We start from the raw sequence: 22864 nt of genomic DNA on the forward strand, positions 1-22864 counted from the left end.
TTCGGCAGCTTATTGGCCTGTGTATAGGCACTAATGACGGACCTGCCCTGAAATCAGCCAGACCTCGATAGGGCAGGTTTGAAAATTAGTCGGATCGGGGGCGGCATCAGCTTGTTGATGCAGTCCCCAAACCGACGGACGCCTATACCCGTCATTCTAATTCGATCGTTTGTCCCCAGGGCCAAACGACCAAATTAGCCCAATATCGCCCACCCGTAGGTGGGGATATCGGGAGAAGAGCCGCACGCTTGGCGACCACGCCAAGCGAGCGGATCTTAGCGTGTATGGCCACCTTAAGAGTTTATGCTTTTGCATATGTAGGTAGATACTCTGAGAGGGATTGTAGTAGAGCTCGGCTGGAGAACCCTCTGTCCTTATTGCATTCATACTATGGGCAATTTTAGCAGCCAAGTAACCTGCCTGTGTGTTTTGGGATTGTGGGAAATCAGAGTATCAGTAGAAAACCCACACAGAGACAAGGAACACAAAAGCTTATTCTTACCCTGTATAAATCACTGATTTAGAACCAGACGAATCCCACATTTCAATTGAAGATGTCACTTTTGCTAAATATACCATCATTATTATATCATTAGTGAATAGCGATTTCTATGTTCAGCATGTATGTATGCTTGTGAAAAATAAAGCTTATCTGCTATATTGGCAAAGTGAGCTCATATTTTTAGTACATTAAGATTTAGAATGCCCAAAATAAAACTAAATAGTGAAATCCTCAGGAAAGATTGGTTATATTGTCTCCCTTCAGCTGTTGCTGCTATGCAGCTTCTTGTGGCTGCCTGAGGGTGATGAGAGTAGTCCAGAGCTGTCTTCAGACTTAGCTTTCCAGCCCTAGGGCAAGCGCTGTCATGCATATTCAGATAACAGCGATAAAAATAATGTGCCAAAAGCCTTTTATTGTAAAAAAAAAATAAGATGAACTTTATTGCTTTATTGTTAGACTGACACCTAGTGGCTCCCAGATATATTGCACCTCTGCAGGACACAAAAAAATCGATTTTGGTGGTGCTTGGCTTTGAAAGTCATAGATTTTCATATATAATTAAATCACACTCATGTGGTTTACTGCATGTAATTGCTGTTATTTGTGACCTGTCTCATCTGTTTGGGTTGCAGGTAGAAGACAATGAAGTAAAACTGTCAGAGAAAGCATTCAGCACAGTAAAGGTGAAAGCAGCTGCCTTACATGTACCTATGTACTTAATGCCCCCCCCTTGCTTTGATTCGTCATACAGAAATAGGGCTGCTGGTTATGGGATATTATACATCTGGCCTCTGCATTGAAGAAAACAGGGGCAACGTTTGTTTTGGAACTTAATTCTCCTACTTTTTTGGTCCAAGTAGATCTCTTTTGACAGCTTAATTTTGTTTTGCAGGAAGAAAAATCTTTCCTTGGCAGTTTTATTTCGAGCGGTGATGGCACTTATATGTGCCCTGGAAGCTTGCAAATTGGTCCTGAAGAAGGTGAGGTTCTACTTGTCCTTGATGATAAACAATAAATTATGTAATAATTTAATAATAAGTAATAATAAACTGATGTGAGGGGGCTGAGCTAAAGCAGTTTGTGGGACTAGGGAAGTAGGGAATTTTACAAGGGGATGAGTAGGGATTCTTTAATAAGAGGGCTTGACTAAATTACTCTGATGGAAGCTTGTGGGGGAGGGGCTGGGAATCTGTGACTCATGTAGTGGGTGGAATACAACATTCTAATGGCGGCTTACAGGGGGAGGGACAGGGAGTCTGTAAATTAAGCAGTGGGTGGGACTAGAATACTCTGATGGCAGCATACAGGGGGAGGGGAAGGGCGTATGCAACTTAAGTAGTGGGTGAGACTAGAACAATCTAATGGAGCTTACAGGGGGAGGAGCAGAGACTCTGTAACTCAAGCAGTGGGTGGGACTAGAACACTGATGGAAGCTTACAGGGGGTGGATCAGAAACTGTGTAACTCAAGCAGTGGGTGGGACTAGAACACTGATGGAAACCTACAGGGGGAGGGGCAGGGCGTATGCAACTTAAGTAGTGGGTGAGTCTAGAACACTCTAATGGAAGCTTACAGGGGGAGGAGCAGAGACTCTGTAACTCAAGCAGTGGGTGGGACTAGAACACTCGGATGGAAGCTTACAGGGGGAGGAGCAGAGACTGTAACTCAAGCAGTGGGTGGGACTAGAACACTCTGATGGCAGCTTACAGGGGGAGGGACAGGAAGTCTGCAACACTCACTGTGGGGTGGACTGATCAGTAACACTGCTTACAGAAAGGGGGACATGGAACCTTTTACCTCCAGCAGTGAGTGTCCGTAAAGCAGACCATATGAGAGCCACCTTCAACTGCCCTCTTGGCCACTCCAGACCAAGTCACCAGCATATTAACCTATTTATGGGGATCACCTAGTCACTCTAATTTTTTTTTATAAATGTGTGATGCTTAGACATGTAGCTTGGAAGTAATAAGATCCATATTATGTATTTTCTTACAGGTAAACTGTGTTTCTTTTCTGACGGCATTCTCTTTCTCCATCCCTACCATGGGAGCGTCACCATTTCAAGGAATCATGTGAATTCTATTAAACTGTACGATGGAGTAAGTAACTGTGTCCCATTTTATATCGCCCTGCAAATTATTGCTCATTTTTCCCTTTATCTTTGGTCGTTGATGGATGCCAAGAGTTGTACTTCAACAAAATCTGATAGGGTCATGGTTAAGCCTACTCTTGTATAGGGACAACTGTTCTGTTCTTATCAGATGCTTAGTAGATTATAGTATTTATGCTTTACATTGCAGAAAGATCACCTTTAAATTACGACATAGACATTTGCAATAGGTTTTAATTTTTTTTATTGTTTGTGGTTTAGTTTTTTAACTTTTTGTTCAGCAGCTCTCCAGTTTGGAATTTTTAGCAGCTATCTGGTTGCTAGGGTCTTGTTTACCTCAGCAACCAGGCAGTGGGTTGAATGAGAGAGAGGGCTTAAATAGAAAGCTAAGCAATAAAAAGTAACAGGAACATTAACTATAGCTCACAGAGCAATAGTTTTTTTGGCTGCCAGGATCAGTGACCCCCTTTTTAAAGCTGAAAGAGGGCTAATAATTTTAAACAATTATAAAAATAAACAGCGAAGACCAATTGCAAAGTTGCTAGGAAAGGGACATTCTTATAACATACCACATAAAGTTAAACTCCCCCTTTAAGTGTTGCACAAACCGTGGGTGGTTACTTTTGTAAGTAATATTCTGCCATTTGGTTGTGCAGGTAAAACACATGGTTAATTATACTTTAGGAAATATTGTATAATAAATAAATCCCAAAATAGAATGTGTCATGTGATCAGCCAAGTGTCTGTCTGTCCTTCAACTCAACTTCCTGTTTGTCTTTACTGTACCGTGATAGGGCCCCAAACAATAGCAGTGCGTGCACTATGCCCGGCCCCCCAGATAACTCACAAAGCTGTAGCATGATTATTTCTATTTGTTTCCCTTTGCCTCATAGTGACCTTCCTCTCATTGTTAAGGGTAGGACAGTATACTCACGGCATATATTTTATTCTGGGGTTTTCCAGCCAGCGGAGAACCCCCCAAATCCTGCACAGCAGCCTCTTATTAGTTTAAATGTATGAACCAATAAATATATTTAATTGTAATATTGGTGTGTAGGCAGCCATCTTAGTGCATTTTGCCTGATTCATAACCAGCACAGCTCAATAGAACTGTTTTCAGATAAGCTATTGTTTCTCCTACTCAATAGTCCTCAGTATAACTGGAGGAGTCATGGCAGGACTTGGATGTTTTACTATTGAGTGCTATTCTCCTATCTACCACTAGGTGGGGCAAGGGAGCATTTTAATCAATACAGGTGTCAGGGGACTGCTATCTATGCCAGTGTTTTTCAACCTTTTTTGGGCAAAGGCACACTTGTTTCATGAAAAAAATCACGAGGCACACCACCATTAGAAAATGTTAAAAAATTTAACTCTGTGTCCAGCAGCAGTGCCCCCCTAGTACACTGGTGCCAAGAGCAGTGCCCCCCTAGTACATTGGTGTCCAGCAGCACTGCCCCCCTAGTACACTGGTGCCAAGAGCAGTGCCCCCCTAGTACATTGGTGTCCAGCAGCAGTGCCCCCCTAGTACATTGGTGCCAAGAGCAGTGCCCCCCTAGTACATTGGTGCCAAGAGCAGTGCCCCCCTAGTACATTGGTGCCAAGAGCAGTGTCCCCCTAGTACATTGGTGACAAGAGCAGTGCCCCCCTAGTATACTGGTGCCAAGAGCAGTGCCCCCCTAGTACATTGGTGCCCAGCAGCAGTGCCCCCCTAGTACATTGGTGCCAAGAGCAGTGCCCCCCTAGTACACTGGTGCCCAGCAGCAGTGCCCCCTAGTACATTGGTGCCAAGAGCAGTGCCCCCCTAGTACATTGGTGCCCAGCAGCAGTGCCCCCCTAGTACATTGGTGCCAAGAGCAGTGCCCCCCTAGTACATTGGTGCCCAGCAGCAGTGCCCCCTAGTACATTGGTGCCAAGAGCCAGCCCCCCATGTACATTGGTGCCCAGCAGCAGTGCCCCCATAAGTCAGTGTGCCCCGTGGCCCCCCCTAATACATTGGTGCCCAGCAGCATTTTTTTTTTTTTTTTAAAGGTAGATTTTATTTGTTTTACAAAATCAGAACAAAACAACAAAAGTAGAACATGAATGTTGCTATACAGTTTGTTACAATAAAATAAGTGTCATCATTATTTCAGTGCATATTATATTAGTCTATCATTGGTGGCAGGCGTACCTATGTGGGGTTGTTTGGTACCAGTTTATGTTAAGGTTACTGGCCTTGAGGGTCTGGTTTACACCAATCACTCCACACTTTTTCGAATTTGTCCATCGGTCCCCTTGTTTCATATGTGAGTTTAATAAGCGGAAGAGCGCTATCTACTAACTGTCTCCAGAAGTTCAGTGACGGTAAGTTATTCCCCATCCAGTGCATAATAACTGTTTTTTTTGCATAAAACATAAGAGTGCGGAATCTAATTCTGGCTGCATTGGTGGGAAGGATATCATCAATGACCCCCAGTAGGCAGACTACAGGGTCATTTATTTGGGGGGTACCCAGCTCTTGAGCCATAGTGCCCATTACATCCTTCCAAAATCTGTTTATAGGGGGACATGCCCAGATCATATGAATAAAGTTTGCACCGGGGGTGTCACATCGGGGGCAGAGATCGTTCTGCCTCTTGCCTATTTTCAGTAGCTTCAGGGGGGTTATATAAATTTGGTGGAGAGATTTATATTGTATAAGTCTATCCTTAATTGAGATTAGGTAGTCATAGGCTGTATCTATAGCTTCTTCCCATTGGTCTTCCTGTAGGTTTGGGATGGCTTGGTGCCAGAGTTGGCGGGCCCGATTAAAGGGTGGTGGGAGGCTCTCCATTACCCTTTTATATAGGTTGGATAATAATTTTTTAGGTGTGGGAGAGTATAACGTTTCCTCAAGGGGAGTGGTCTCCTGTGTTAGGGAAAGGGAATGGAGCCCAGCAGCATTTTTACTCTTCGGCGGCTTCAGCAGCATCTTCCCCTCACGCGCACTGCCTCTGCACTTCTGCCTACACGCGACCGCACACAGGCCCTTTTATAACGTTGCGCCCCGTGCGTACTGATGTCACCCGTACACACGGGGCGCAACCAATGACAGGGCCCGGATTTTTTTTTTTTAAAGTAAAAATTGCGGCCCTGCCTACGGTTGAAAAACGCTGATCTATGCTACCTTCCCCACCTGCTGCAGGAAAAATGGGGGGGTGGTGGTATCACTCCAACTTGCAGCGCAGCAGTAAAGAGAGACTGAAGTTTGTCAGGGCACAAGTAACATGGCTGAGGGAACCTGGGAAATGAACAATATGGCTAGCCCCAGATTTTAAAGTTAAAAAAAATCTGTTTGCTGAATTAAAAATTCTAATTGAGCAATGACATTATTATTGCCATGGCTGAATGCAGCTCCTGTGATTCAAGAATTCACTTGAAGGGCCAAACTATTGATTTGTACTTTGGCCCCCCATATGTGTGACAGATATTCCTATGGGTACAGGTATTCGATCTGTTATCCAGAAAAATCTGGATTAAGGGAAGGTTGTTTCCCATAGACTCCATTTTAAATAAATAATACACATTTTAAGGTTAAATGATTCCCCTTTTTCTGTAATAATAAAACAGTACCTGTACTTGATCCCAACTAAGATATAATTACCCCTTATTGGGGGCAGAACAGCCCTATTGGGTTTATTTAATGGTTAAATGATTCCCTTTTCTCTGTAATAATAAAACAGTACCTGTACTTGATCCCAACTAAGATATAATTACCCCTTATTGGGGGCAGAACAGCCCTATTGGGTTTATTTAATGGTTAAATGATTCCCTTTTCTCTGTAATAATAAAACAGTACCTGTACTTGATCCCAACTAAGATATAATTACCCCTTATTGGGGGCAGAACAGCCCTATTGGGTTTATTTAATGGTTAAATGATTCCCTTTTCTCTGTAATAATAAAACAGTACCTGTACTTGATCCCAACTAAGATATAATTACCCCTTATTGGGGCAGAACAGCCCTATTGGGTTTATTTCATGGTTAAATGATTCCTTTTTCTCTGTAATAATAAAACAGTACCTGTACTTGATCCCAACTAAGATATAATTACCCCTTATTGGGGGCAGAACAGCCCTATTGGGTTTATTTCATGGTTAAATGATTCCCTTTTCTCTGTAATAATAAAACAGTACCTGTACTTGATCCCAACTAAGATATAATTACCCCTTATTGGGGCAGAACAGCCCTATTGGGTTTATTTAATGGTTACATTTTTCTCTGTAATAATAAAACAGTACCTGTACTTGATCCCATCTAAGATATAATTACCCCTTATTGGGGGCAGAACAGTCCTATTGGGTTTATTTCATGGTTACATTTTTCTCTGTAATAATAAAACAGTACCTGTACTTGATCCCATCTAAGATATAATTACCCCTTATTGGGGCAGAACAGCCCTATTGGGTTTATTTCATGGTTACATTTTTCTCTGTAATAATAAAACAGTACCTGTACTTGATCTCAACTAAGATATAATTACCCCTTATTGGGGCAGAACAGCCCTATTGGGTTTATTTCATGGTTAAATGATTCCCTTTTCTCTGTAATAATAAAACAGTACCTGTACTTGATCCCAACTAAGATATAATTACCCCTTATTGGGGCAGAACAGCCCTATTGGGTTTATTTAATGGTTACATTTTTCTCTGTAATAATAAAACAGTACCTGTACTTGATCCCATCTAAGATATAATTACCCCTTATTGGGGGCAGAACAGCTCTATTGGGTTTATTTCATGGTTACATTTTTCTCTGTAATAATAAAACAGTACCTGTACTTGATCCCATCTAAGATATAATTACCCCTTATTGGGGCAGAACAGCCCTATTGGGTTTATTTCATGGTTACATTTTTCTCTGTAATTATAAAACAGTACCTGTACTTGATCTCAACTAAGATATAATTACCCCTTATTGGGGCAGAACAGCCCTATTGGGTTTATTTAATGGTTAAATGATTCCCTTTTCTCTGTAATAATAAAACAGTACCTGTACTTGATCTCAACTAAGATATAATTACCCCTTAACGGGGCAGAACAGTCCTACAGTTGTTTGAACTGTTTCCCTCAGGGCTCTGGCACACGGGGAGATTAGTTGCCTCCCACCGGCGTTTTACATTTTCGCCGGTGGGATGGTAGTTCGGGGAGATTAGTCGCCCGTTTTATGAATACTACTAGCTGCTTCTTTTGACTTATTGATGTATTGTGGATACCAGAAGTGCCTGCCTGCTACTTTTTCCAGTGTATTCCTGTATGGCTCCCTAAGCTGAAGGTCTGGGGCATGAGCACCTGTACCCACCTCATTTGGGGGTAAGGTTCTACATATACATGACTACTGCTATTTCTGTGATAAAAAAGTGCATTTTGTTTTGGATATTATCTTCGCTTGTACAGATATCTCTGGTAATTGATTTAACTTGCCCTTACATGTTTCTATTTCTTTGCAGAACTCTAGCACAGTCGCTGCTGCACTCATTGTTGAATATAAAAGCTCCCTGACGCCACACCTACCGATTCATTTCAATGTTGCTTCTGGCTTCCTCACGTTTGCACTTATGCCCAAGTCAAAGAGCTATCGGACTTTCTACTCGCAGGTAGTTTTGCCTTCAGTTTTGAGTCGTCATTTATTTAATCTAATGAAGCATTAGGATTTTGTATGAAGACTCATTATATTCTGACTCGTAGAAAGTCTCCTTTCTTCCAGTTATAAACCATTTGCTTTTCTCCAGGTCCTCCCTGTGTGGCAGAAGTGTACAGATAATTCTGAATTCCACGTACAAGTAATTCAGGAAGATCAACTGTCCTCAGAACAGAAACAAATGTAAGTCCGACTGCTGAGAATTGAGTTTTTTATATACAGTAGAACCCAGATTTTTTTATAAATAGTTTAGAAAACAGGGGATGTCCCATTGCCCCACGTGCCAGTGCACTATGGGAAAAAAAAATCAATGTAGCAGTGATTTGTGCAGTCAGAACCTTGTCTTAATGTAATCATGCATTTATTTACCTTATAACACTTGTGGTTGGGCATACTTCTTCTGCTACTGTATTGGACTGGTCAGGCAGTGAGGAAATCATAAATACAAATGCCTGCAGTCAAATAACATTTTAAAGGAATACTGTCATGGGAAAACATTTTTTTTTCAAAACCCATCAGTTAAAAGACCTTCTCCTGCAGTTCTAATGTGTAGTGCTGGCTGAAAGCTCAGACTCAGGCACAATGCACTCAGGGCCGGATTTGTTGGCCGGGCTCCCCGAGGCCGCCCCCTCTCTGTCGTGCCCCCCTGCGCATGCGCGAACGGCGAACGCCCCCTGCGCATGCGCGAACGGCGAACCTCCCCCCGCGCATGCGCGAACGGCGAACCTCCCCCCGCGCATGCGCGAACTCGCGATTGCGCATGCGCGGCCCTTTTCAATCGCATACGGAGCAGTGGGGAAGAGGTCCCCATTGCTCCGTATGCGCAATAAACTTTAATATTTTGGTGTGGCGGGGAGGCATGCCGCCCCCCAATTTTTGCCGCCCTAGGCCCGGGCCTTTGTGGCCTTTCCACAAATCTGGGCCTGAATGCACTGAGATGGCGCCTACACACCAGTATTACAGCTACAAATACATTTGTTGGTTGAAGAATAAAATGTTAAATGGCAGAGGGAATTATTTGCTGTGTAACTGTGTCATTTAGAAATAGAAAGTGCCCCATAAAAATTATGACAGTATTCCTTTAAAAGGAAAACAAAGGCCTTAAGTACCATAGAGCTGGTTATATAATCATTGGACTTTTTTCTAGTGCTAATGGCTAAAGTAAAATTTTTGTGTGATACTGACTAGACCAAGTCCCTTGAAGGGAAACCTTTGATCTGTGTAACCATTATGGCAGCACTAAACCATAATCATTACTTGTTGTTGATTGGCTAGTTACCTGAACATGCAGAATTTGTATGAAGCACTGTCCTATCCAACAGCAGAGAGATGGACTCGCCTCAAGATGGCGTCGGCAAGCCTTCCTGGGATAGAAAGGTGATTTTACTCAACAAGCTTTTTTTCAATCCCATTCCTGCAGTATGTGAAAATATTAGTATATTCCTCATAATGCTTTAAAAGCAACTGTTATCTAGGGTGCTATAACCTTTATATATATATTGATGTAGCATATATGTGTAATATATCTGTATATGCTCATAAAAAAGTAACAGTCTTTTGTTTCATCAGTTTCTTCCAGCACCTTGGAGTGAGCAGTGTGGGAAGGGTGCCAATCCCAAGGGTGCACCTTCCAGTTGTACTCCAGCATTCTGAGCCTGCTACTCCTAATAACCCAGAGAATGAAAAGGTAAGTGCTTGGATGTTCTTTTCTGTTTAGTGAACACACATCTACACACACATGTACAGAGAAATACCGTATGTCAGCCCCTGCATGATTCTTTAGGAATAATCTACTGACCTGTACAGTGGGATGCCTTGTATTATAACAATGAAAGCAAAGGTATTCCTCTGTACAAAGTATGAATCAGCAGGTACAGAGAGAAACCATAAAACTGTGCCAGCACAAATATTCCCCTGTACTAAGCACAATTCAGCAGGAACAGCCCCCTAAGTTTGCTCATAGCCTGTACAGAGAGATACCATAAAACTATGGCAGCATAGGGATTCCCCTGGCAGGAACAGCTTAGCTTCTCAACTGCTGCCCAGATCACACTGAGCATGTGCAGTGCCACTGACGCTTCCAACAGAATCCAAGATTGTGACCCCCAGTGACAAATGAGAAGGCCTTGGTTATTACTGTTACAGAGGTGCTGAACCTTTAAGAAGGTTAAATAAGTTTATTTATGTATATACTACTGTATAATATCACATTTCTAGCCATATTTATTTTTAGGGGTTAGTTCTCCATTAAAACTAACAAACTGTTTTTATTTCAGATGACAATAACAATCGTGAGTGGACTGCCGGGGAGTTACTGCAATGAACTCTGCGTCTCTCTGGTTTCCTTACAAACAGAATACGGAAGGTTGGCTCATTTTCCTTTTCATTTTGTGCCTTAGCTGAGAAAACATTTGAGTGAAAATATTTTGCTCAATAAAATATCACCCTCAGGTCACATGATGGTCAGTATGACAGTATTCCTACAAACCATGATGAGAGTTCAGTGACCTCCTATTACACTGGTTCATTACTGCAGTTTCTGCTCATTGGCAATACCAGAATACTAACTGCTCCTACTAGGCAATGGGAATAGAAGCTGAAGGTGCCCATACACCTTCAGATCCGCTCGGTTGGTGATGTCGCCAAGCGAGTGGATCTTCTCCCGATATCCCCCACCAACGGGTGGGCGATATCGGGAGAATCCAGGCTAATTCGATCGTTTGGCCCCAGGGCCAAAAGATTGAATTATAACGACGGGTATAGGCAAAGTCAGTCCTGGGACCGCATCAATGAGTCGATGCGGTCCCCAATCCAACTAGATTTTTAAACCTGCCCGACTGAGATCTGGACGATTTCAGGACGATTTCAGTTGGGCAGGCCCATACACGGGCCGATTATCTGCCAAAATGGTCTAAGGGACCCATATTGGCAGCTATAATATAAAGTATGGGCACCTTAAGGCTGATGGGACATCAGGTGTTTTTTATAAGTTGCCTGTTTAACTCAAAAACAATCACTAGGGCATTATTATGCACTGTTTATATAGTGAATAAAGTGCCCCCTATTGTAAAATATATGGATATTATAAGTCACCAAGGAGTTCCTTATAATATATAGTGAATAAAGTACCCCCTATTGTAACATGTAGGGATATTATAAGCCCCCGAGGAGTTCCTTATAATATATAGTGAATAAAGTACCCCCTATTGTAACATATAGGGATATTATAAGCCCCCGAGGAGTTCCTTATAATATATAGTGAATAAAGTGCCCCCTATTGTAAAATATATGGATATTATAAGCCCCCGAGGAGTTCCTTATAATATATAGTGAATAAAGTACCCCCTATTGTAACATAGGGATATTATAAGCCCCCGAGGAGTTCCTTATAATATATAGTGAATAAAGTACTCCCTATTGTAACATATAGGGATATTATAAGCCCCCGAGGAGTTCCTTATAATATATAGTGAATAAAGTGCCCCCTATTGTAACATATAGGGATACTATAAGTCCCCAAGGAGTTCCTTATAATATACAGTGAATAAAGTACCCCCTATTGTAACATATAGGGATATTATAAGCCCCCAAGGAGTTCCTTATAATATATAGTGAATAAAGTACCCCCTATTGTAACATATAGGGATATTATAAGCCCCCGAGGAGTTCCTTATAATATATAGGGAATAAAGTGCCCCCTATTGTAACATATAGGGATACTATAAGCCCCCAAGGAGTTCCTTATAATATATAGGGAATAAAGTGCCCCCTATTGTAACATATAGGGATACTATAAGCCCCCAAGGAGTTCCTTATAATATATAGTGAATAAAGTACCCCCTATTGTAACATATAGGGATACTATAAGCCCCCAAGGAGTTCCTTATAATATATAGTGAATAAAGTATCCCCTATTGTAACATATATGGATATTTACCAAGGAGTTCTATGACCATATAAAAGCACAAGGCTGAATATCCTTATACTTTACAACAGGGGGCACTTTGTTTATTATCATATACAAGTTTTAGCGAGTCATGTGACAGAAATTACATCATTTTTTACATCACTAAGCTGCGATTATAAGGATATAATTTACAGTTTGGTCTACAGGGAAATGACCAGGGAACTGTATAGTATATGGATATAATTTATAGGCTATTCGTGGCTCTTGTGTATTATAAGTTTTTAGTCACTTTTATCAGTCCTGAAACACTATTCCTTTGCCACGGCAGCTTCAGATGGAACGTCTACCGCCAGCCTTCCGACAGCATGGAGGATTTTGCCAGCGTGCACTTTCAGCGGCACCTCTCCAACGTCCTGGAAGTGAAGCGGAAACACGGCGTCCATAAGGCTGCTTTCTTCCGCCGGAATATCCGGATGCTTGTCGTGTTAGATGGGTAAGAACCATTCTTCCTTTCTGTTTTATTTGCTACGAAAATGTTGAAAATGCCTATAAGCTGATTAGATGCCACTGTTTTTGGCCAGCACTAGTAAATGATCCCTAGATGTTATTTTGTGATGCGTTACATGAGACAAGATAGATAAAGGGGGGGAGCTTGTTCAGGTCTGGCCTGACATTCAAAATAGACCCTATCATATTAAATACATGGAGGCCCAAACAGGCCCAAAAATGTATGTATGGCATGGGAGGCGCTCCAGCTCTGTAAGTGCGATTAGGTGATTAGTTGCCACTACTTTTTAAAAAGTCACAGCGACTAATTAACGTACCGCAAATTGTCACATTTTTAGTTGCGGCGACTTTTATATACCCTATGGTGGCTTAGTCGCCGCAATGATTTGGCGTGATCATAGTTGCGGTGACTATTGCTACAGGTATGGGACCTGTTATCCAGAATGCTCGGGACCTGGGGTTTTCCGGATAAGGGATCTTTCCGTAATTTGGATCTCCATAACTTAAGTCTGCTAAATATTGAATAAACCCAATAGGCTTGTTCTGCCCCCAATAAGGGGTAATTATATCTTAGTTGGGATCAAGTACAGGCACTGTTTTTTTATTACAGAGAAAAGGGAATCATTTAACCATGAAATAAACCCAATAGGCCTGTTCTGCCCCCAATAAGGGGTAATTATATCTTAGTTGGGATCAAGTACAGGTACTGTTTTATTATTACAGAGAAAAGGGAATCATTTAACCATGAAATAAACCCAATAGGGCTGTTCTGCCCCAATAAGGGGTAATTATATCTTAGTTGGGATCAAGTACAGGTACTGTTTTATTATTACAGAGAAAAGGGAATCATTTAACCATTAAATAAACCCAATAGGGCTGTTCTGCCCCAATAAGGGGTAATTATATCTTAGTTGGGATCAAGTACAGGTACTGTTTTATTATTACAGAGAAAAGGGAATCATTTAACCATTAAATAAACCCAATAGGGCTGTTCTGCCCCAATAAGGGGTAATTATATCTTAGTTGGGATCAAGTACAGGTACTGTTTTATTATTACAGAGAAAAGGGAATCATTTAACCATTAAATAAACCCAATAGGGCTGTTCTGCCCCAATAAGGGGTAATTATATCTTAGTTGGGATCAAGTACAGGTACTGTTTTATTATTACAGAGAAAAGGGAATCATTTAACCATTAAATAAACCCAATAGGGCTGTTCTGCCCCAATAAGGGGTAATTATATCTTAGTTGGGATCAAGTACAGGTACAGTTTTATTATTACAGAGAAAAGGGAATCATTTAACCATTAAATAAACCCAATAGGGCTGTTCTGCCCCAATAAGGGGTAATTATATCTTAGTTGGGATCAAGTACAGGTACTGTTTTATTATTACAGAGAAAAGGGAATCATTTAACCATTAAATAAACCCAATAGGGCTGTTCTGCCCCAATAAGGGGTAATTATATCTTAGTTGGGATCAAGTACAGGTACTGTTTTATTATTACAGAGAAAAGGGAATCATTTAACCATTAAATAAACCCAATAGGGCTGTTCTGCCCCAATAAGGGGTAATTATATCTTAGTTGGGATCAAGTACAGGTACTGTTTTATTATTACAGAGAAAAGGGAATCATTTAACCATTAAATAAACCCAATAGGGCTGTTCTGCCCCAATAAGGGGTAATTATATCTTAGTTGGGATCAAGTACAGGTACTGTTTTATTATTACAGAGAAAAGGGAATCATTTAACCCAGCGTTTTTCAACCACTGTTCCGCGGCACACTAGTGTGCCGCGAGATGTTGCCTGGTGTGCCGTAGGCAGGGCACCAATGTACTAGGGGGGCACTGCTCTTGGCACCAATGTACTAGGGGGGCACTGCTGCTGGGCACCAATGTACTAGGGGGGCACTGCTCTTGGCACCAATGTACTAGGGGGGCACTGCTGCTGGGCACCAATGTACTAGGGGGGCACTGCTGCTGGGCACAGAGTTAAATTTTTTAACATTTTCTAATGGTGGTGTGCCTCGTGATTTTTTTCATGAAACAAGTGTGCCTTTGCCCAAAAAAGGTTGAAAAACACTGATTTAACCATTAAATAAACCCAATAGGGCTGTTCTGCCCCAATAAGGGGTAATTATATCTTAGTTGGGATCAAGTACAGGTACAGTTTTATTATTACAGAGAAAAGGGAATCATTTAACCATGAAATAAACCCAATAGGGCTGCTCTGCCCCAATAAGGGGTAATTATATCTTAGTTGGGATCAAGTACAGGTACTGTTTTATTATTACAGAGAAAAGGGAATCATTTAACCATTAAATAAACCCAATAGGGCTGTTCTGCCCCAATAAGGGGTAATTATATCTTAGTTGGGATCAAGTACAGGTACTGTTTTATTATTACAGAGAAAAGGGAATCATTTAACCATTAAATAAACCCAATAGGGCTGTTCTGCCCCAATAAGGGGTAATTATATCTTAGTTGGGATCAAGTACAGGTACTGTTTTATTATTACAGAGAAAAGGGAATCATTTAACCATTAAATAAACCCAATAGGGCTGTTCTGCCCCAATAAGGGGTAATTATATCTTAGTTGGGATCAAGTACAGGTACTGTTTTATTATTACAGAGAAAAGGGAATCATTTAACCATGAAATAAACCCAATAGGGCTGTTCTGCCCCCAATAAGGGGTAATTATATCTTAGTTGGGATCAAGTACAGGTACTGTTTTATTATTACAGAGAAAAAGGAAATCATTTTTAAAAATTAGAATTATTTGCTTATAATGGAATCTATGGGAGATGGCCTTTCCGTAATTTGGAACTTTCTGGATAACAGGTTTCCGGATAAGGGATCCCATACCTGTATTCAAGTATTTACTGTTACCCATTGGTATGGTGCTTAGCCCTATAACAGGCCTCCATTTGTGGATATACAGTGTTTGGCCCATTTGCCCAGCTCAGTGCTCCTTTCTGTATGTGCTCTATGCCTGAAAATTCTTATATAAACCTTTTCTTTATGTTCCCTCTTGGCATCTGCTTTTGCCTTGGAGGCAGATAATAATAGCTTGTTCTGCCTGTTCTTGGAACCATTGAGCTTTGTGTATCCGCTGACAGCTGTCCTTACGTATGTGATTGTCACCTCATCCCTGTTCTGTCCTCCCAGATACTCAGATGTGCTTGATGTAGTGCAGGCCCTGCAGACTCACTCTGACCCCGAAGTCAGGTCCTCGTATATCATTGGGGCAGTCGCCGCCTGTGTGAATCCCCTGAGCTGCTTCATGGAACACAGGTAATGATATATCAGCAGGTATATTAATAGAATAAGAATTCTGTATGGAATAAACAGGTATATCTAGCGCTAGCCTAACGTTCAGCCCTCCCCACAATAAGTTGGTTCCATGCTAGCATTAAAGAAGAACTGAACCCTTAAAATGAAAATGCCATATTTTATATACTGAACTTATTGCACCAGCCTAAAGATTTAGCATCCCTATACCGGTAACGATCCAGGTCTTCAAAGGTCTTCCCATCTGACTCCTGACATGCTCAGTGTGCCTTGAGAAGCTGTTAGGGGTCTCATATTATCAAACAAGAAATGAGGTTTGGCTGTCATATAAGCTGATGCTAGAGCTGCCATGTACGAATAATGAGAATTATTTATTAATCAGCCTTATATTGTCACACATATTGTATTGCAGAAAATTGGCTTGGTGCTTGTTCAGGTCTGAGTAACCACTAGATTTTACGGCTCTGAATATATTAAATCGAATAAGAACGGTCACTGTGGTTAGTTGGTTTCTACTGCTGGCCAGTAGGTGGAGCTCTGGTCCCATCCATGTCTAATTAAAGGGATACTGCCATGATTTTTATGTGGTACTTTCTATTTCTAAACTGATACACAGCAAATAATTCCCTCTGCCATTTAACATTTTATTCTTGTACCAACAAATGTATTGGTATTTAGCCAGCGCTACACATTAGAACTGCTTTCAGCTAACCTATTGTTTCTCCTACTCCCATGTAACTGGAGGAGTCCCAAGCCGGACTTGGATTTCTTACTATTGGGTGCTATTCTGATACCTACTGGGAGCTGCTATCTTGCTTCCTTCCCATTGTTCTGCTGATCGCCTGCTGGGGGTGAGGGGGGGGGGGTGGAGGGGGGATATCACTACAACTTGCAGCGCAGCAGTAAAGTATGCCTGAGTCTGAGCTTTCAGAAGGAGCCAGCGCTACACATTAGAACTGCTTTCAGCTAACCTATTGTTTCTCCTACTCCCATGTAACTGGAGGAGTCCCAAGCCGGACTTGGATTTCTTACTATTGAGTGCTATTCTGATACCTACTGGGAGCTGCTATCTTGCTCCCTTCCCATTGGCTGCTGGGGGTGAGGGGGGAGGTATCACTCCAACTTGCAGCGCAGCAGTAAAGTGTGCCTGAGTCTGAGCTTTCAGCCAGCGCTACACATTAGAACTGCTTTCAGCTAACCTATTGTTTCTCCTACTCCCATGTAACTGGAGGAGTCCCAAGCCGGACTTGGATTTCTTACTATTGAGTGCTATTCTGATACCTACTGGGAGCTGCTATCTTGCTCCCTTCCCATTGTTCTGCTGATCGGCTGCTGGGAGGGGGGGGGATATCACACCATCTTGCAGCGCAGCAGTAAAGTGTGAGTGAAGTTTATCAGAGCACCAATGAATGGGCAAAGTGCCAGGGTAGCGGCTGTTTTTCCCTAAGAGAGGTTGTAGTTATCACCTACAGTGCAGCACCTCAGGCCTGAGCAAGACACAGTGCAGCGGCACTACTGGCCCTTATCTCAGCTGCTTTGAAGTCAGGCCGCTTCCATTCTAGTGCTTCAGTCAGGGGTTTTATTTGTAAGTGCAGCCTTGCTGCCGCCTAGTCACACTGGGGCACACTGTTAGGAAATAGTACCTGCCCAGAACATGAAGGTGTTTATGGAGCAGCCATTTTTAGCTTGGGGTATGTTGAAGTTATGCCCCCGAGTGTCAGTGTTACAGGACTGTATAATCTTGCATTTAAACATTATTTTTTTTCCCTATTTTTAGGTTTACATTTCCAAAGTTTCTGGAGCAGTGCTCACAAGGTATGCTTATAGCCTTTAACTTCCGTGTAGTGTTTGTGTCTTCATAAACTGGGTCTTCCATTTTGTTCCATTTTCTTTTCACTACCTATTATGAGGCCATTTATTTCCTTTCTCTGGATAGTTTATAATCAAAGCAGAACCTATGGGGACATAATTACTAGTAGTTCACTGATTGTCACAACTGGGCAATCCATTTAAGGTGGCCATACACGGGCAGATTTCAGCTGCCAATAAGGTCCTTCAAACTGATTTGACATCTTACCTGGGGACGCCTGAAGGGCCTATCTGACCGATATCTGGTCTAAAATTGGGCAGATATCAATTGGACAATTGACAGTTTGATTTTCCCTCGAATCAGGAACCAGATCCAATTCCTGCTGTTATAATTCGATCGTTTGGTGATCAAATCACTTCAATATCACCCACCTTAGGTAAACGTGTCCATACATTGGCCGATTGTAGCTGCTGGTATTGGTCCCTTAGACCAATTCGGCAGCTTATCAGCCCGTGTAGGGGCACAAATGACGGGCCTGCCCAACCGGCATCTGGCCTGAAATCGTGCAGATATCAATCGGGCAGGTTAAATAATTTAGTTGGATCGGGGACCGCATTGGCAGTCCCTGAACCGACTGCGCCCAGGGCCAAATGACCAAATTAGCCTAAATTCACCCGATATCGCCCACCCGTAGGTGGGGATATTGGGAGAAGATCCGCTTGCCTGGCGACCTCGTGTTGTATGGCCACCTTAACAGCAAACAAGTCTTCACCCCAAATCTCCTCCTACTTGGGTTTCCAGGAATAAGTAGGGGAGCTAATAAGCATTTAGTCCGACTCTATCTGGCCGACAGGCTTGTCCCCTAGAAGAGTGGGGAATCTCAACATCACGTTTCTTTATTGTGTTCCGTAGGTATTGTGAGCAGCGTGGTCATTACCAGCCTTACTACTGAGCAGAGGCACCCTAACTTTGTGCTACTCCAGAAACTGATCAGAGCAGCCAACCCTGGGGCTGCATTTATTCTAGCAGAGAAGGGAATGGTTACCAGGTAAGAACATGCCATTGCTTTATAGCCTATATCTGTGCATAGCTACTCTGTCCGCTTGGGCCGCAGACTAAACCATCCTTATTGGCACTCCCATTGCTGCCTATAGACATTTATACACACACATCCTTTCTATCTTTGTATTTTCATAGGAATGAGGATATTGAGCTGATCATGTCGGACAGTAGCTTCTCCAACCCACAGATGCTGAGAGCTCGCTACCTGATGTACCCTGGATGGTAAGGAATGGATAATGTACCCCCTGCCTACTGATTCACTACAATATGGCAGCTTTGCTTTGCTGCCCAAAGAACCCTAAAAAGAACAGACTGCTTGTAACTATCAATGTGCAGAAGTGCAGTTGTATGAGCCCAAGATAAGGCTATGCAGCGCTGAGTATTGCTCTTTTATTCATAGGTTCGAAGGGCAGTTTTCATCTGGCGCTGCTTTCCCAAAGATGGATCAGATCTGTGTGAGGTTCAGCCGTCCCTTAGAAAAAGCACGCTTTATGACACGATGCAAAGGTAAGGGAGCGGCCAAGTGATGTTCCTTGTTTCCTTGATGATTTTAAAGCACTGAAACTGAAATTGCAAATAAGCGGGGATGATATTTGGATTTAGGTTTATCCCAAGGTATTTTACACCTAGATAATTGCTGTTTTTCAAGCAAGACTTGTATTCCACTTATATTCTCTGTATAGGACCTTTACTTTCTCACTGCATAACTGGGATGTGCAATATTGTGTAGTACAACAGCCCTGTCTAGTGGCCTCATAGTCACCCTGTTGAGGTCTACACACAATACCTAAAGCACTTAGTCCATTAATGTTCCATGCATACACAATAAGCTATACACTCATAGCACTGCGTAATTAAATATACATGGCAATTTCCACCCTCGTGTATTGATATAAAGAGAAATAATTGTTATAATGAGCCATACAAAAAAACCTTTATGTATAAATACAGATAATCAGGGGAATGTTCCATGCACACAGCAAGCTATACTCTCAAACGTCTCAAAGAGAAAATCAATAGAATATGCATAGTTAGTAATTTGCTAACACCAGATTTCATTAGAAGGTAATATATATATATATTGTATAAAGTGCCTGCGTTCTATACTGACTTGTACATACTAAAATCTGTATGTGTCTTTTTCTGTTTAACAGCAATCAAGAGCTCCATAAAGACCTTCCCATTCAGTGGGAACCTGTACCATATTGTGGGAAGAGTGTTATTTTCAGGTACATACAAAAGCAATGAGAATTTCCCAAAATAAAGATTTTGCCTAAAAACACTTAATGCTGAGTCTGGAGCCCTGATTGTATGCTCTGTGGGCAGCAAGGTACAGACTCTGTACAGCTAATGTTGCCGATCTCCTGTTCTAGATGCTGAGCAGAGGATGGAAGTGTGCCATGACACGTTAGTCAACTCATTGCGTCTCGCCCCGGTGGAGGACGGTCCCAGCCCACCTCCTGATCCGAAGCGCGATCAGCGAGAGACCAATCAGCCGTGCATGCTGGTGTTTACTGGTTGCTCCCTTAAAGAAGAAGACATAAAGGATTGGCTGAGACAGTGCGCCAAGCAGGTGAGCCGTGCCAAATTAAAATATTATCATGTCCTGTGGTTAGAGTGGGTATTTCATTACCCTGGGGCATCAACTGCTCCTTGTATAAGTGTAGGGGAGTATTAGAATGGCAGTTTCACAGTAATAGGTTAGAGAGATGATTGGTGCTACACATTGGTACAGAAGTGGAAAGTGTAGGTCACCAGGAATGTGTAGAGAAAATTAGGCGAAAACTCAAATGATTTCCAAGGTACTTACCCAGAGATATTACCCATGCCACATGCCGTAATAGGGAGGCAGCAGGAACTCAGAGTAATGTGTGGTAAATAGTTTGGGTTCTCCTATAACCCCTAATAATATCATTCTTTAGAAACCACAGAAGAAGCTTTTGAGAACAAGAGGAACACTGACTCTTCAGGAAATGCGCGGTATCCATGTAAGTTACCCTTTATACAGTCCCACAGCAGCTCTATAGCCATCAGCTTTCTTCTTCAAACCATACTGACAATTCCTGTACATTGTTACCCCAGGCTCGGCATCATCTGGATCCCCTCCCTCAAGGCTATTTCTACAACGGAACTCAGTTTGTAAACTTCCTTGGGGAGAAAATGGACTATCATCCATGTATCCTTTGGTGTGATATACAGATATCCCAGTCACTCTAGTGACATAACAATGATCAAAGGTATCCGGGTACTGTGGCAGACAGGCAGCATAGGGCAGGAAGAGTATGGCACACACAGGCAGCATAGGGCAGGCAGAGTATGGCTCACACAGGCAGCATAGGGCAGGCAGAGTATGGCACACACAGGCAGCATAGGGCAGGCAGAGTATGGCACACATAGGCAGCATAGGGCAGGCAGATTATGGCACACACAGGCAGCTAAGGGCAGGCAGAGTATGGCACACACAGGCAGCATAGGGCAGGCAGAGTATGGCACACACAGGCAGCATAGGGCAGGCAGAGTATGGGACACACAGGCAGCATAGGGCAGGCAGAGTATGGCACACACAGGCAGGGGAGCACTTAATCACAGTACTGATACCATTTAAAGCTTACACAAAGGGATCAGCTGGATACATAGGGGGCCACACAAGAGGGGCAGCGGATACAAGTTGGACATCACTGTTCTATAAGATACTTAAAGTTAATTTGTAGTTAAACCACCTCTTAAATTTGCGAGACAGTAAAGCAAGCATCACTTGGATGTGTCCAATGTACCCATAAATCTCCTTAACCCGTGCCGATCAGTAATGGATCAGTTCATATACGACTATCTACACGAGGCAAACCAAGAGATAGAAAAGTACAACAAAGAGCTGGAAGCACAGGAATACTTCGACATTTTCGGGCAGAAGTTGTGAAACGAGCTGCGGAGCCTTTGATCTTCCCTCCATTGCTACATCGACTCCTGAGCAAAATCACTATGTGCCGCGAGTCGGTGCTTCCTTCTGTTGTCTTCATCATCTACTTTATTTACCTTATGCAATCGCTAACTCAGCAGTGTGTGCGACTGGTAGCCTACAGTAATGCCTGCTAGCCACCGTGTCTGCTTCACCTGTAATTTGGCCGTCGTAGCGGCAAGCTGTGTGATTGGCCCCAACTTCGGAACCAGTTTATATTTGTGTGGCTTGTACTAGTTACAGGAGCCCCATCACGAGGCGGCCATTTTGGCATTGTATTTGCCATCCATTCCTCAGCTTGGCATTCACTGGAGACATTCTGCTCATTGAAGGTTTGCAGTGGGTTTGTTACAGGGAATGGATGTTGGATTCAAGGCTGTCAAGTTTTATTAGCTTAACAGTTTTGAGTGAATATTATTGGGGCAGTTCTTGTTAAACACTGTCATTTTATCATCAGTGTAAGTAGAATATTGTGAACTGTAGCTTTAAAGGGGTAGTTCACATTTAAGTTTTAGTATGTTATAGAATGGCTAATTATAAACAACTTTTCAGTTAGTCTTCATTTTTTTGTTATAGTTTTTGAATTATTTGATTTGTCTTCTTCAAACTCCCTGGTTGCTAAGGTAATTTGGACCCTAGCAACCAGATAGCTGCTGAAACTCCAAACTGGAGAGCTGCTGAACTGAAAATTAAATAACTGAAAAGCTATTGCAAATTGTCTCAGAATATTACTCTCTACATCGTACTGAAAGTTAACTCAAAGGTGAACATCCCCTTTAACTTTTATTACAATGTAGAGAGTGATATTCTGAGACAATTTGCAGTTGGTCTTCATTTTTTATTATTTGTAGCTTTTTAGTTATTTCATTTTTAGTTCAGGAGCTCTCCAATTTGGAGTTTCAGCAGTTATGTGGTTGCTAGGGTCCAAGTTACCTTAGCAACTAGGGAGTGGTTTGGATGAGAGACTGGTATATGAATAGGAAAGGGCCTGTATAGTAAAGAAAGTTCCAAAAAGTAAGAATAAAACCGAAGCCTCACAGAGCAATAGGTTTTTGGTTG

General features: G+C 42.2%; 1 protein-coding gene across 1 annotated transcript in view; it reads left to right on the forward strand.

The window, feature by feature from the left end:
* The window catches only part of c20orf194 (chromosome 20 open reading frame 194), a 59802-nt gene extending 37435 nt beyond the window's left edge, over positions 1–22367 (forward strand). The window contains exons 19-37 of the mRNA XM_002936365.5: positions 1135–1185; positions 1395–1482; positions 2497–2600; positions 8083–8229; positions 8365–8456; positions 9549–9650; positions 9843–9960; positions 10550–10638; positions 12509–12673; positions 15855–15980; positions 17755–17792; positions 18700–18835; positions 18985–19071; positions 19250–19356; positions 20004–20078; positions 20223–20422; positions 20772–20837; positions 20932–21025; positions 21654–22367. Coding sequence (XP_002936411.2) covers positions 1135–1185; positions 1395–1482; positions 2497–2600; positions 8083–8229; positions 8365–8456; positions 9549–9650; positions 9843–9960; positions 10550–10638; positions 12509–12673; positions 15855–15980; positions 17755–17792; positions 18700–18835; positions 18985–19071; positions 19250–19356; positions 20004–20078; positions 20223–20422; positions 20772–20837; positions 20932–21025; positions 21654–21766 — 1998 coding nt within the window. The 3' untranslated portion in view covers positions 21767–22367. The remainder of the gene's footprint in view (positions 1–1134; positions 1186–1394; positions 1483–2496; positions 2601–8082; positions 8230–8364; positions 8457–9548; positions 9651–9842; positions 9961–10549; positions 10639–12508; positions 12674–15854; positions 15981–17754; positions 17793–18699; positions 18836–18984; positions 19072–19249; positions 19357–20003; positions 20079–20222; positions 20423–20771; positions 20838–20931; positions 21026–21653) is intronic.
* Positions 22368–22864: the final 497 nt, after the last annotated feature.

The sequence above is a fragment of the Xenopus tropicalis genome, chromosome 1, assembly GCF_000004195.4.
Source record: "Xenopus tropicalis strain Nigerian chromosome 1, UCB_Xtro_10.0, whole genome shotgun sequence".
In the NCBI taxonomy this organism is placed as follows: Eukaryota; Metazoa; Chordata; class Amphibia; order Anura; family Pipidae; genus Xenopus; species Xenopus tropicalis.